Source organism: Mastacembelus armatus, chromosome 8 (genome assembly GCF_900324485.2).
Source record: "Mastacembelus armatus chromosome 8, fMasArm1.2, whole genome shotgun sequence".
In the NCBI taxonomy this organism is placed as follows: Eukaryota; Metazoa; Chordata; class Actinopteri; order Synbranchiformes; family Mastacembelidae; genus Mastacembelus; species Mastacembelus armatus.
The window spans coordinates 2,755,515-2,769,965 of record NC_046640.1 but is presented as its reverse complement, the minus strand read 5'-3'; the positions used below and the strand labels follow the sequence as shown (position 1 = coordinate 2,769,965).

Sequence of the window (14,451 nt, the reverse complement as noted above, 5' to 3'; positions counted from 1 at the left end):
GTCAAGTTTTGGAGGCTTGCTTTAATGCCTGTCTGTGTGTGTCCTGTTTTTAGGATTTAGCAGATATTTTGCAAATGCTGTGTTTATTTATTTTTTGCCAGCCAAATGGAAAAGTGGCTGAAATTGTTGCCATGTATTTTTGATTGATTGGGTTTATTCAGTACTGCAAGACTGCAGAATGTTATTTTGCACTGTGAACATTTAAGTGTGTTTAATTACTCCCTTCAATACAATTTTGTTTAAAGTATTTATTACAAAAACAAAATGGTATAATTACATTTGAAAAAAACACAAAAACGTTTATCTTGTCCTACCCATGCCAAGCTATGTAAGTTTCTTGTTTCATGATTGGAGAAAGAGGAATGTTTTTTTGCCCAAGAGGCAATGTTTGATCCCGAAGTTACCCTCAATTTCTGGATTTACTGAGTTGTGCCGTACCAGATCACCTGGAAACCTTTTACCAAGGAAACTGCACCACCAGATCTTGCTCTGTGGAATTACAACCTGAACTCCATTTTCCATCTGCCTCGGCTCCTTTGGTGTTACCAGATCCAGGCTGGGTTAGTAGTCAACCCTCCAATAAATACTTTGGCTTACACCCCACCTCCTGGTTACTCTATCAGTTGCTCCCAATACCCTTTGCATAAAGAAAGAATAAAAACGTTTACATCTGAGTTGTGGTGTTTGGCAATTTACTGGTCATCATTCCACCCAGTTCATGACAGAATTTAAGTAGTGATAAATATGTTTAGCTTAACTCACACATAAAACAAATCTCTAGAACTTCCTTCTCTCATTTGCACAGTATTATCAAAATGAGGAACATCCTGTCTCAAAATGATGCTGAAAAACTAGTCCTTGCATTTGCACTTCAAGGCCTTTTTTGTCTTTCATCTTCCAGTGAAAGTTTTCTTGTAGCTTTAGCATTTCTGTTCCTCCACTTTTCCCAGTTTATCTCTGGTTTCTGCTGGATTTGGTTTTGTTCAGTCTCAGGTTAGTTTTTGCTATTTCTTCCTTTAATATCTTTGAGTAGTTTTTATTGCCCTGCCAGAGTTAGCATATTTCCCTAATATTCAAGCTAGCTTCCTTGTAAAGACTAATCCCCTTGTTATTATTTATGTCATTTGCAGACTTTTTACTCTTAACCTCCCCTTTTATTCCTGTATTGTTAAGAGGGGCTCTCTTAGTAAGAGCAAGTGGTCTGCTCTTTGCCACAGTCCTGACAGCGCAGGGGTGGGCAATCCATGTTCCTCGAGGGCCACTGCCCTGCTTGTTTTCCAACTATTCCTGCACTACCAACTGCTGATTACCTGGATCAGGTGTGTTCAGCCAATCACAAGCTGGAACATATCATTATCATTAATTGGTACCTTCCAGCTTCTAATCTAATCTTCATAAAATATGTCATCTCTGTGTTAACAGGTTCTTAAGCTTTTTTGGCATGCCTCTATGATCAGTTCCAAAACTCTAAATGTATTGAGTACATCAGGTTTTTAAATATTAGGCATTGCACATCTTTCAAGCCACAGACAGCAGGAAATAATAACATGTCAGTGAGTGGGAATAATACAGTAAGTTTCATTATCCTCTTAAACAAATAAAAAAGATACAAGATAAACAAATCAGTAAAATATAATCAAATCAAAATTAGGGGTGGTGTCTCCTCAGAGCAAGAAGGTTCCAGGTACAAATTCTCCTTGACCCTTCTGGATGGAATTCCCATGTTTTCCTCCTGCCTGTATGGGTTCACTTGGGGGACTTCCAGCTTCCTCAATGGTCCAAAGAATGACAGGTTAGATAAATTGTCCTGTAAATTGCCAGTAGGTGTCAGTATTTGCCTCTATGTGTCAGCTCTGTGATAGACTGACATCTGTCCAGGGTGCAACCTACCTCTTGTGCCATGTAATATTATTTTGTTTGGTATGAATATTCACCAAACATTAAAATTTGTGTTTAAAGTAAACTTGCACCTGTGACTCTTAAGATTCGTGTTATATTCAACCAACAATGCAAGTTTCTGCAAGGTGTCCAGTGAACTTTACAGTTGCTGGAAGAATAGAGTTGTGCAAATACTTTTCACTTCCCAAATTCTACAGGATATATAGGCAGTGAGGCCAGCATGACGTCAGACAGCACACTGAGTCTCTCAAAATATGGATGTGTTTTAAGGGTAGATGGCTACAGGTAAGGTTCCACCATAAGGATATTTACAGCCAGTGTTGATGAGACTGTAACTCAGTTTGTCCCTAAAGCAGTGGCAAATGTATTAACTCCCTGAAAAGGTGAGTGTATGAGCAAGATCAGATGGACCTACAGCATCTGGCCAGTAATATAGAGCTAAATATCAGCTCTGGTTCACTTAGGATTACACATTAAAAGAGAAGAACAAATCTAGCTGCAGTTTCATTCTGACAACCCTGTCATGTGGTGGCACGCCCCACTTCCTCATTACTACTACTACTCATTTGCATCCCACATGATGACTTAATTTCACACTAATTCATTATTCATTATAGTGATATAATGAACTACAGGCTCTAAGAAGAAAATTATATGATCATAGCTATGAATAATTTTAAAGTATACATTTTCATTAAATTTTTAAGTCAAGTGAACATGATTCCCTTAATGTATCAAATTTTTTAATCATGTTACATTGGTTATGCAGCTGATGTGCAGATGGGAGAAGCTGGCAGCTCAAAGACAGATGTTTAGCTATAATCAGATCAGTGTGCCACCTTGAGTTTTTGCACTTGATTCATTCTGAATATATGTAACTCCTCATAACTGATCATCCAGTATAACAGTATAAATTTGTTTGTAACTAAGCATGTTGACCCATTATGAAAGCACCCTTTAAGCAAAATAAAGTTACAACAAACATTATTGTCATTATTTCACTCTCACTAAGTACAAAGACAAGAGTGTGACGTGAGGAAACATGCAGTATCTAAATCATGGCCATATTTAGTCTTCTTGCTGCAAAATTGTGGCCATACACATCTCTAATGGTCACATTAATACAAGAGAGTTTTGTTCTTGTGTTTTGAGTTGCATTGTGTCCATATTGTAAAGGTAAGAAGAATTTACACATTCAGAAGAAACCTTTGGGAGAGGGGAACATGAGAATGGAATATGTATGAAAAATGTCATGGAAAAAAAAGAGTCATGCCTCTAAAAGAGAGAAAGATGTGAGGTGAGAAGTTCAACCACTGGAGATCAGATATAATATTTTCAGGGGTGTTAGACAGTTTGAGGAGGAATAACATACAACAGGTAATAGAAGGTGATACATGCACTAGTGTAAATACCATAACCCACTGTCATTAATATGAAAGCTATGCAACATGAGACAATGAGCAACAGAAACACAGGAGTCATACCGGTTCGAACGTCGCCGAATCAACAAGGTCTGTGTCAGGTGCTAGGGAACCAGGGCAACCTGATGAGAAGTGGGCTACTGGAACACAACACTCATGGACGAGGGCTTAAAATAGAGAACTGTTGGTATGCTACTGCATGAGTAACCCCAGGTAGGCTATGGATACTTTGAAACCCACCATCTAGACTAGCGCCAAAACAACTAGTAGCTCAGTGTTCCATCATCTACAAATGGCAAGTGCTATCACAACTAGAGATTGAAGAGATACAACACAAATGCTATGGCAAGGGAGCCAGGATGAGAGGTCGGGGGGGAAACCGAGATTGGGTACCAAGCCCCAATAACAAGCCCCCACACACACAGTACAACAGCTGACCTGAGATTGAAGATCATGAGTGATCATGGACACCTGGAACCTCCGCAGCTGGTTACCAAAACTAAGTAAAATACCTGCTGAAAGTCTACTAGAAGATTTGAATGCAGCATTATGAACTATCCCTACTGTCACCATCAATGAGACCAAGCTGTCCATACCTGAGGCGCTAGAGACTGCCAAGCAACGACTCACAGCCCTGGCCACATGCCTAAAGAGGTACACCAGAGAAATAGAAACAAGGAGAATAAACAGGGTGTTCTCCACTGAACCATCCAAAGAGTACTCTCAGTGGCAGGGTAGTAATATGAAAGCAGACCCTCCAAGGCTGGAGACCGAACAATTATGGAAAAACATATGGGAGAAGGAGGCATCACATAACACCAATGCCCAGTGGCTGGTGGACCTGAGAGCAGACCACAGCAATCTTCCTGAACAGGACCCAATAACTATCACAATGGCAGATATCCAAGAAAGGGTCTCAAGCATGAAGAACTGGACAGCACTGGGACCTGACATGATCCACATCTACTGGCTAAAGAAGCTAACTGCACTCGATGAGTGCCTGGCAGCTCAAATGAACCAGCTAGTAGAAGAAGAAGTACTTTATTAATCACAAAGGGGAAATTAAATTGTTACAACAGTTATTCTCATTTAAAGTTATTAAATGTAATATTATTTAAATTATAAAAAATGATAGTAATTAATAAAGTAATTAATAAAGTAATAAAGAAATTGTATGTAGAAAACGTATGTAGAAAAATAATAAAGTAATTATTTGTTTGGGGGTTTGTGTGTGTGTGTGTGTGTGCGTGCATGCATGCATGTGTATGTGGTGTGTGTGTGTGTGTTATTGTTTATATTATGGAATTATATATGGATTATATTATATATGGAATTATAGATTCTCATGGCCGTGGACACAAAAGACTTCCTGACTCTCTCAGTCTTGGTTTTAGGAGGAATTAGTCTGTGGCTGAATGAACTTCCCATTCGCCACAGTTCCTCATGAAGTGGGTGGGCAGGATTGTCAAGTATGGAGTTGATTTTGTCCACCATTCTCCTCTCTGCCACAGCCTCCAGACTGTCCAGTTCCAGATTTTGCTTTCCTGATCAACTTGTTTAGTCTGTTGGCCTCACCAGCCTTGATAACGTCTTCAGTAGCTTGTTGCAGACGCCAAAGGAACAGAGTCTCCTGAGGAAGAACGGTCTGCTCTGTCCTTTCTTGAAGAGTGCATCTGTATTGTTTGACCAGTCCAGTTTGTTGTTAATGTGGACTCCAAGGTATTTGTAGGAGTCCACAATCTCTATTTCGTCTCCAAGGATGGAGACAGGGACTGGGGTCTTCCTGCTCCTCCTAAAGTCCACCACCAGTTGTCTGGTTTTCTTAATATTGAGCTTTAGACAGTTGTTGTTACACCAATCAACAAAGCTTTTTATCAAGTGTGTGTATTCCTCATCATTATCATTATTGATGCATCCAATGATTGAAGAGCCATCACAGAACTTCTGGAGGTGACAGGTTCCTGAGTTGTAGCGGAAGTCTGAGGTGTAGAGTGTAAACAGGAATGGTGCCAGTACAGTTCCTTGGGGTGCACCGGTGCTGCTCATCACCACATCAGATATGCAGCCATCTAAGCAAACAAACTGTGGCCGCCCAGTGAGGAAGTCTTTGATCCACTCCACCATGTCTGTGGGAACATCCATATCCTGCATCTTTGCACTTAGCAGGTGGGGCTGAATAGTGTTGAAAGCACTTGAAAAGTCAAAGAACATGACTCTCACAGTGTTGCCCTGCCTCTCCAGATAGGAGTATGTTCTGTGCATTAAGAAGATGATGGCATCTTCCACTCCGATGTGTTCCTGATATGCAAACTGCAGGTGCTACTGGTCTGAAGTCACTAAGGGTACTGGGAAAGACTCTTTTTGGTAATGGGACAATACAGGAAGTTTTCCATAACTTAGGCACCTTTTTGAGCCTCAGAGAGAGGTTGAAGAGTCTCTGAAAAACCTCTGCAAGCTGTCCAGCACACACCTTAAGTACTCTGGGACTGATCTCATCTGGTCCTTTTGCTTTGTTGGTCTTTAGTTTAGCTAGTTCCTTCCTCACCTGTTCCGTGGCAAAGGCTGGGCCTGTGTATTGTGTTGATGAGGAGTCAGATGATGAGGGCAGGAGAGGAGGTATTGGAGGTGTGGTATATTTCAATGTTGTATGGCTGCTGATAGAGGAGATGGCATCAGTGGGCAATGGGGAGGCAGCATTGGCAGAGATGTTGGGTGGAGGGATGTGAAGAGACCCCAAGGCATCAGCTAAGATGGTGGAGGGAGGAGAGATGGTGTGTGAGGACACTGGGTCGGAGTAAGAAGCAGAGGTGGTGTCAAATCTATTAAAGAACAGGTTAAGTTCGTTAGCAAACTTTGAGTCTCCTTCCACAGCAGTGTGTGACTTCTTATAGCCAGTCATTATTTTCATCCCATTCCACACTGCTTTGATATTATTCTGTCTCAACTTGTGCTCTACTCTGTCTCTATAGAGCTGCTTTGCCTCCCTAAGCTTCCTCTTGAGTTCTTTCTGCACAGCCCAGAGTTTCTCTTTGACTCTTGCCATGAACGCCCTTGTTCGCCTTCTTCTTGTTGAGGAGGCCTTTAATGTCCTTATTTATCCATGGCTTATTATTGGGGAAACAACGAACTTTTTTGGATGCAACAACATTGTCCTCACAGAAGTGGATGTAATCTGTGAAACAGTGAGAGATTCCTTCGATGGCCTCACCATGAGTGTCCATGAAAAGGTCCCAGTTTGTAACCCTGAAGCACTCCTGCAGGGCCTCCTCAGCATCCTTTGACCAAACCTTCACATACCTCTTGGTAGCAGACTGTTGTCTTACTATGGGCTTGTATGTTGGTAATAAATATATTAAGTTGTGGTCTGATCCACCAAGTGGGGGAAGGACTGAAGAGCTGTATGCCTCCTTCACATTGGCATAAAGGAGATCAAGAATCTTATTTTCTCATATTGCACAGTCCACATACTGTTTGATGTTGGTCAGAGTTCCCGAAATACTGACATGGTTAAAATCCCCATTAATTAGTATAAGGGCACTGGGCTGTTTTGTCTGGAGACCAGCGACAACTGTGTGAATGATGTCACATGCACTCTGTGCTGCAGCTGATGGAGGAATGTAAAGAGTCACAACAATGGCGTGTGAAAACTCACGGGGCAGGTAGTATGGCCTCAGTCCAACCACCAACATCTCAATGTCTGGAGTGCAGATGCAGTCTTTCACTGTTACATGTCCAGGGTTGCACCATTTGGAGTTAACAAAAACAGAGAGACCACCTTTCTTGCCGCTCTGTTTCCCTCTGTCCGCTCGCACTAGTGAGAACCCAGGCAGTTTAAGCGTGCTGTCTGGTATATTTTCATGCAGCCAGGTCTCAGTGAAGCAAAGCAAGCTACACTCTCTGTACTCTCGTTGGCTGCTAGCTAAAGCTGTAAGTTCATCCACTTTGTTGCAGAGTGACCTCACATTTCCCATCATAATTTTTGTGAGAAATGATTTAAATCTACGTTTTTCTCGATGCTTCACCCCTTCTACACCTCCTCAGGTTTTATACCAAGAAGCAAACTTGTTCCCTTGAGCGCTAACAGTTGCTCCTTTGTATAGATGCCATTGCCATAGAAACGTATATTTTCTGATGCAGTTTCTCTAATCTCCATATATCTCTTCACTGGAATTAGAAGATCCCAACTCATCCACTTTCATCCGTTATCAGAGAGAAAGCATAGATCTTGACTTGACTTGGATTAACAGATGATAATTCAGTAAAAAACTTGCAAAAAACAAAAGGGAGCAGTCCCATTCAACTACCACCCAATAACCTGCCTCTCCACAACATGGAAGTTCCTGTCAGGCATCACAGCAGCTAAGATGAGTAAGCACATGGCTAAATACATGACCGGGGCAGAAAGGAATGGGTAAGAACACCAGGGGAAACATCAACTACTGATAGATAAAACAGTAACTCGAGACTGTAAGACCAGACAGACCAACCTGGATTGACTACAAGAAAACCTACTTCTCAATGCTTTACACATGGAACCCTCAATGCTTGGAGCTATACAATAGGACTCTGAGAACCTTCATAAGGAACTCAATGGCACTGTGGAAAACAACCCTAGTGGCCAACCTCAGGCCGATTGCACAAGTCTCCATCAAGTGTGGCATGTACCAAGGAGACGCTCTGTCCCCGCTACTGTTCTGCATAGGCCTCAGCCAAATCATCATTAAGACTGGTTTTGGATACCGACTATGAAATGGAGCAACCATCAGTCACCTCCTGTACATGGATGACATCAAGCAGTATGCCAGGAGTGACCAAGACATCGACTCACTGATCCACACCACCAGGATATACAGCAACAACATCGAAATGTCATTCAGACTGGATAAGTGTGATTGAATGATAACAAAGAGAGGGGAGGTTGTAAGGACTGAAGGAGTTGAACTTCCAGAAGGCAGCATAGCGGGTGTTGAGGAAAGCTACAAGTACCTTGGAATCCTGCAGACAAATGGAAACCAAAACGAAGCCGCAAGGAAAGCAGCCACAGCCAAATACCTACAGAGAGTAAGGCAAGTCCTAAGAAGCCACCTAAATGGGAAGAACAAGGTCCAAGCCATCAACATCTACGCCCTGCTGGTCATCAGAAACCCCACTGGCATAATAAGCTGACCAAAAGAGGAGATAGAGGCCACCAATGTTAAGACAAAGAAGGTCCTCAAAATGCATGGAGGGTTTCACTCCAAATCCAGCATCCTGAGACTTTACAATAAGAGGAAAGAAGGAAGCCGAGGACTGGTGAGCGTCAGAGCCACCATCCAAGATGAAACAGCAAAGATCCATGAGTACATCAGGAAGATGGCCCCAAGCGATGGAGTTAATATGGAGTGAATATGTCAGGCAACAAGCCCGAAGCGGAGGGAGAGGAGGAAAAACCATCATGGCAGGACAAAGCTCTGCATGGTATGTACCACCAACAGATGGACGTAACTAATATAGAAATGTCCTACTGGTGGTTGGAAAGGACTGGACTGAAAGACAGCACAGAGGCACTGATCATAGCAGCACAAGAACAGGCCCACACCAGGCAGGACCCCAGGTGCAGGCCGTGCAAAGATGCTCCTGAAACAATCCAGCACATAACAGCAGGTTGTAAGATGCTAGCAGGCAGGGCATACATGGAACGCCATAACCAAATGGCTGGCATAGTGTACAGGAACATCTGCACCGAGTATGGGCTGGAGATCCCAAGGTCAAAATGGGATACACCACCAAAAGTGGTGGAGAATGACCGAGCTAAAATCCTGTGGGACTTCCAGATACAGGCTGACAAACTGGTGATGGCTAACCAACCGGACATAGTGGTGGTGGACAAACCACAGAAGAAAGCCGTAGTAGATGTAACAATCCCAAGTGAAGGCAACATCAGGAAGAAGGAACATGAGAAGCTTGAAGAATACCAGGGGCTGAAAGAAGAGCTAGAAAAGATGTGGAAGATGAAGGCAACAGTGGTCCCCGTGGTAATCGGCACCCTTGGGGCTGTGACCCCCAAACTGGGAGAGTGGCTCCAACAGATACCACGAACAACATCAGCGCTCTCAGCTCAGAACAGTGCAGTGCTAGGAACAGCTAAGATACTGCAAAGAACCCTCAAACTCCCAGGCCTCTGGTAGAGGACCCGAGATTGAGGAAGACACATATACACCACTCGTAGAGGTGTGAAGGGGCTTTTTTTTAGATATATATGAGACAAGTAGTGAAAGGTGATATGAAAACAGGATGTGAACTCTCCCTCTTGCACTGACCTGAATAAACATAGTCAGTTTTTACAGTCAAAAGGGGATGACACAGAGTACAGATGCTCCATCCACACAAATCCATACATGGTATGGTGTGTCTTGCCCTGGCCTTTGTGGATGCCTGTAGTTGACATTGAGGTTACAGTACAGTTGAAATCTCTCTCTCTCTCTCTACTCTCTCACACACACACACACACGCACACACACACGCATGCATGCACACGCACACACACACACACACACACACACTCATACGCACATCGGTCAATCTATAGTTGTGAGGACACTCATTAACACAGTGCGTTCCCTTGCCCTAACCATAACTGCTAGCTTGCATAATTGTCTAACCTTACATTACCCTAACCCAAACATAAAACCTAACCCACACCTGGTGTGTATGTGTATGAGTACCTGTGAAATGTGTATTAGACTCACTGTGGCTGATTGAATGCAGTTTAACTGTTTTGGAGATCTTCTCTTCGTAGTTTGGTGTGCAGGACTTCTGGCTGACTTTGGACTTGAACAGAGTGTTGACCAGCGTGGATTTTCCCAAACCACTCTGACCTGTAGACACATTAAACTGGCACTTTTATCCATTATTTAAACATGAATAAGTGCGTATAGGATTTATTTTCTGTAATAAAAAAAAAAGAAATTAATTTGTGCTGTGTCTTATTTGTAGAAGACAAAAGCCACATATGCCATCAGCAACAATTTAACTGTTGTGTCTACGCTGGAGTAGAAGATGCGAGACACCACACCTCCACCAACGCCCGTTGATTTGGTAAACACACCAATCCCAGCTGACAACTGGCAAGAATTAGGGGACACCCTGTAGAGGTTATAGGCTACTCAGAAGCCTGACACATAGAAACTGACAACCGCCCACACCTATGAGCAATTTAAAGTCATCAATCAACCTAACCTGCTTGGGAAAATACACTCCAAAAACTCTACAACTAACAGGTAATGGTTTGAACTAAATGAGTTGTATGCTATTTAAAAGTGTATTATACATGTATTACAAGGCTCAGTGTGACTTCCTGTTCAAATAAAGCTGTGCAGATATTTGCATTTAAGCAAACATGTCTCTTCACCCACACAGTTAGACAATGATGGATGATAAAAAATGTTAAAATTCACACCTATTAAAATTTGCTGTAATAAAGCTATCATAAACACAGAATATGCAATTAGCATCCTTGAATTTAAAAAAATATGAAGGTAAACATCCTGTTTTCAGTGGAGGTGTATATCATCTCTACATGTGTGGCAGGAAAGAGAAGTCTCAAAACCACTTCCCCCTCACAAAATCATACATCCTCTTTATCCTATTTTGTCTTCAGGGGTAAAAGGGAAAACATAAAGAACTGTTAGGAAATCCTATGACATCCAAGTGACCTTGAGGCCATTATTTAAGCCTTGCCATCAGTCAAACTACAAATGATGTCAGATGGCTTATAAAAACTAAAGTATTTATTTTCTACTTATCTGCTATACCACACATTACTCATGAGTAGAGCTGCACAATTAACTGTTTCATGTTGAAACTGCAACAGCCACAGTTTTGGTGATCAGTAACATTGTCAATGTCTTATGCTCACTGGCAGTTTCTCCTGCTAAGGAAATGCAATATCACAATTGGTTACCTGTCAAAACACTTGCTAAGCTTACATGTAAATGCTTTGAAAAAAAAGAAACCTAGAGGTGTTTAACCAGAAGAAAAGCATAATTTTATAATTTCTTTTTCATTGTTTTCAAGTAGAGGTAATGCTGATTATAACTACTGCATATTTGTTGATTACTATAAAGACTGTGGGTAATTTTGCACAAACTTGAGCCTTGCCTGTTTTGTAACCCACCATTTTCATTAGTGTCTATTTGATGACTTCACTACGTGATAATGTCAATCTGCATATTTTTTAAAACTTGTATGACGCATTTGCTGAAAAATGGTAATTTCTTGTGTCACTGTTGCAACAACAACAACGACAAGAATAATAATAATAATAATATTACTTGTCATCATCATCATAATAATTAGTTGCTGCCCATGGTTGTGTTTATGTGTGTGACTCACCAACCACCATGATGTTGAACTCAAAGCCGGCTTTCATGGTCTTGCGCCTCATTTGGTCCAGTACTGCCTCTATACCCACATAGCCAAAAAGATCAGTACCCTTAATGAAGCTCATTTGCAGGTCCAGCACAGGCTTGCACAGCCCCACCTCTTTCTTTTTCTGTCCTTGCTCAATTTCCTTCTCCTCCATCTCTGCACAAAGCTCCACAAAGTTCTCCTCTTGTTTAGTCATGGAATTCTGGGAATGTAAGCTGACTAGCTGTTCTTCCCTGTTGCCCCCATCTTCTTGTACTTGTCCCATGATACCTCTCTTCTTCTCCTCTTGCTCCTCCATTGAGGTGACTGGGTCTATCTCCAGCTCTCCTGCTGTTTCTGTGGATAAACAATGGGATAACGCTCAGAGCAAAGTCCAGACATATGGCAAGGTTCAACTAATCTGGTTTTCTGGAGGTTCACATTCATATTTTTTGGCTTGAAGCAGGTGATAGTTGGCCTTCTGTAACAACAACCTGTATCTTATCATTATTTTACATTTGGAAAAATAAACTTGTTTTGTTCTCAAGTGAAAAAATTATGTATTAAAAAAATGGTTTTAAATTTCCCCAATATTCAAAACCAAACAAAAATGGTATGTAATCACTGCAGGAATCAAAGTGGAGTGGGAATTGGCCCCCTATTACAGCAAATACAGAAAATTGCTGTCTCCAAAATATTTTTTCACAGATAATTTATTCCTCTCAATATTCAGTGTTAAACTGACTCAAGAACATACTGGATGTATTGTACCCACTCAACTGACTGAACCCTGCTTCTTTTTGATGTACACATCAACCAACTGTGTCATTATGTGCAGAACAGGCAATCATTGTGTTGCATTTCTCATAGTGAGGTTGTCTGCAATCATGCCTGTACACAGACCAAAGTCAAATCTGTGCTGCTTAGTTATGGTAGCCAGCAATCTGTAGTTGAAAGTGCTGAACAGCAATGTAGTGGGCAGAGAGAAAAACAGCTGTTTATCAAGAAATAGTTCCATGCTATGGCACTCTAAATTGTGATCAGGTGTATGCTGTTTGTTTTACTTATCATTGAGACTTGTCTGGAACATGATTACAGCCTATTCATGAAAGTCAGGATAATAACCAAGCTATGAAGTTCAAGAAACTCTCTGTAGAAGGTTTTGGTGAGGCCTCCACCAGGTAAATGTTATAAAACTATGTCTTAATGCCCCCAGCAGCATGTTGACCTCAAAAATTGTGAAATGGAAGAAGGTTGCAATCACTAGAGGTGTATAGGGGTGGACTTATATGTGTTAAGAAGTGCCTGAGTGGCCCTTTTCCATTATACAGTTTTAGCACTACTCTGCTCTACTCCACTCAACTTGGTTTTCGTAATTTCCCAGTTAAGTACCACCTCAATGTGGGCAGAGCTGTCATAGCACTGCAGCACAAAACTGCCATGATGCCACCAAGCACAGAAATATCCGCATCTCCTCGTAGGACCACGTTGTTGTTGTTTGGCAAGTAGCATTAGCCATTTGCCTCACTAAGGACAATAAAAATACAGCAAACAGTCACTGTTGCCAGCTTTTTAAAAAAGTCAGGTTTGATTCAACCCCCTAATGGAAAACCCCAAAAACCATGTTGAGTTCTGGTGGAACAGCTTTATAACAGTCACTCTGACAGAGCTTCCGTCCTCTGCAGAGATGGGAAAACTTGCTGGAAGATAAAATAATCATACACATACCATGGTGACCACAGGTAACAAGAAATTAGAAACTAGAACTAGAAGCTAACGCAGTCAAGTTCGAACAAGCAAACACACAGACTCTTCAGGTGTTACCTGGTCCATATGTAAGTCTATCCCTTCTTTTATCTGTGTGCATGTGTGTAGTGTCCTGTAAGAGGATTGGGTGGCAGTGACAACTTAGAACAGAGAACGTGAAGCTTAATCTGTGGGCGTGCGCACACACAGGCAATTTAATTAGCTATAAATATCCAATGGTACAACTTTTGGAACAGAACTAATCTTCATGAATCAAGACAGTGAAGGGCAGAGTGAGAGGCAGTGGAAATGTACTGTATTTCCTTAATATGTTACAAGCCTTGGCATATCTTGAAAGGGGGGCCTATGCCATCATGGTTGTCTGTTAGATACAAATCAATGGATTTTAGACTTTTAAAACAATGACATTTTAAACAGTGGACTTTTTTTTTTTTAAACAATTGACCTTCGGGTTCAAGCAATTGGAGGACAGAGACATGGCAACGTCCCTAATGGCTGAAAATGGCGACTGAATTGGCTAGACTCTCGCAGTGTGTAATGCTATGAGTGACATCACACTGTATAGGTCCACCCCCTATACACTGTTAATGTTCAGTATGGATGCCAGGTTTCTACTTCCTGTTGCTGATGTAAACCTATGAAGTTCAATACTAAGTGAAATACTGTTTAGAGTGTGTGGTGGCGGGGTGCGATCTCTACTAAGCTGCAGGGGAGCTGCCGGTTGAGGGCATCAGGATGGACTACACAACACGGTACCCCGCTGCAGTACCGTTGTGCAGCATTTCAGCAAAAAGTGTTGCACATGCTCTCTTTCAGGTCAACTCTCACTTCGGGATGCCGAAAGAGATCCTGACTGACCAGGGCACTTTTTCATGTCTCACACACTCAGGGAACTTTACGAGTTGTTGGGCATCAGGTCTATTCGGACCAACCTCTAACACCTGCAGACAGATGGGCTGGTGGAGCAGCTGAATAA

The 14,451-nt window shown here is 41.9% G+C and overlaps 1 protein-coding gene across 4 annotated transcripts in view; it reads right to left on the bottom strand.

Moving 5' to 3' along the window:
* Positions 1 to 14,451, bottom strand: part of septin12 (septin 12) — a 105,661-nt gene that overhangs the window by 35,266 nt on the left and 55,944 nt on the right. For all 4 annotated transcript variants that reach the window (XM_026325954.2, XM_026325955.1, XM_026325958.1 and 1 more), the window contains 2 exons: positions 11,694 to 12,065; positions 10,049 to 10,177 (listed from right to left, as the gene is read on the bottom strand). In XM_026325954.2, the coding sequence (XP_026181739.1) occupies positions 10,049 to 10,177; positions 11,694 to 12,065 (501 nt within the window). The remainder of the gene's footprint in view (positions 1 to 10,048; positions 10,178 to 11,693; positions 12,066 to 14,451) is intronic.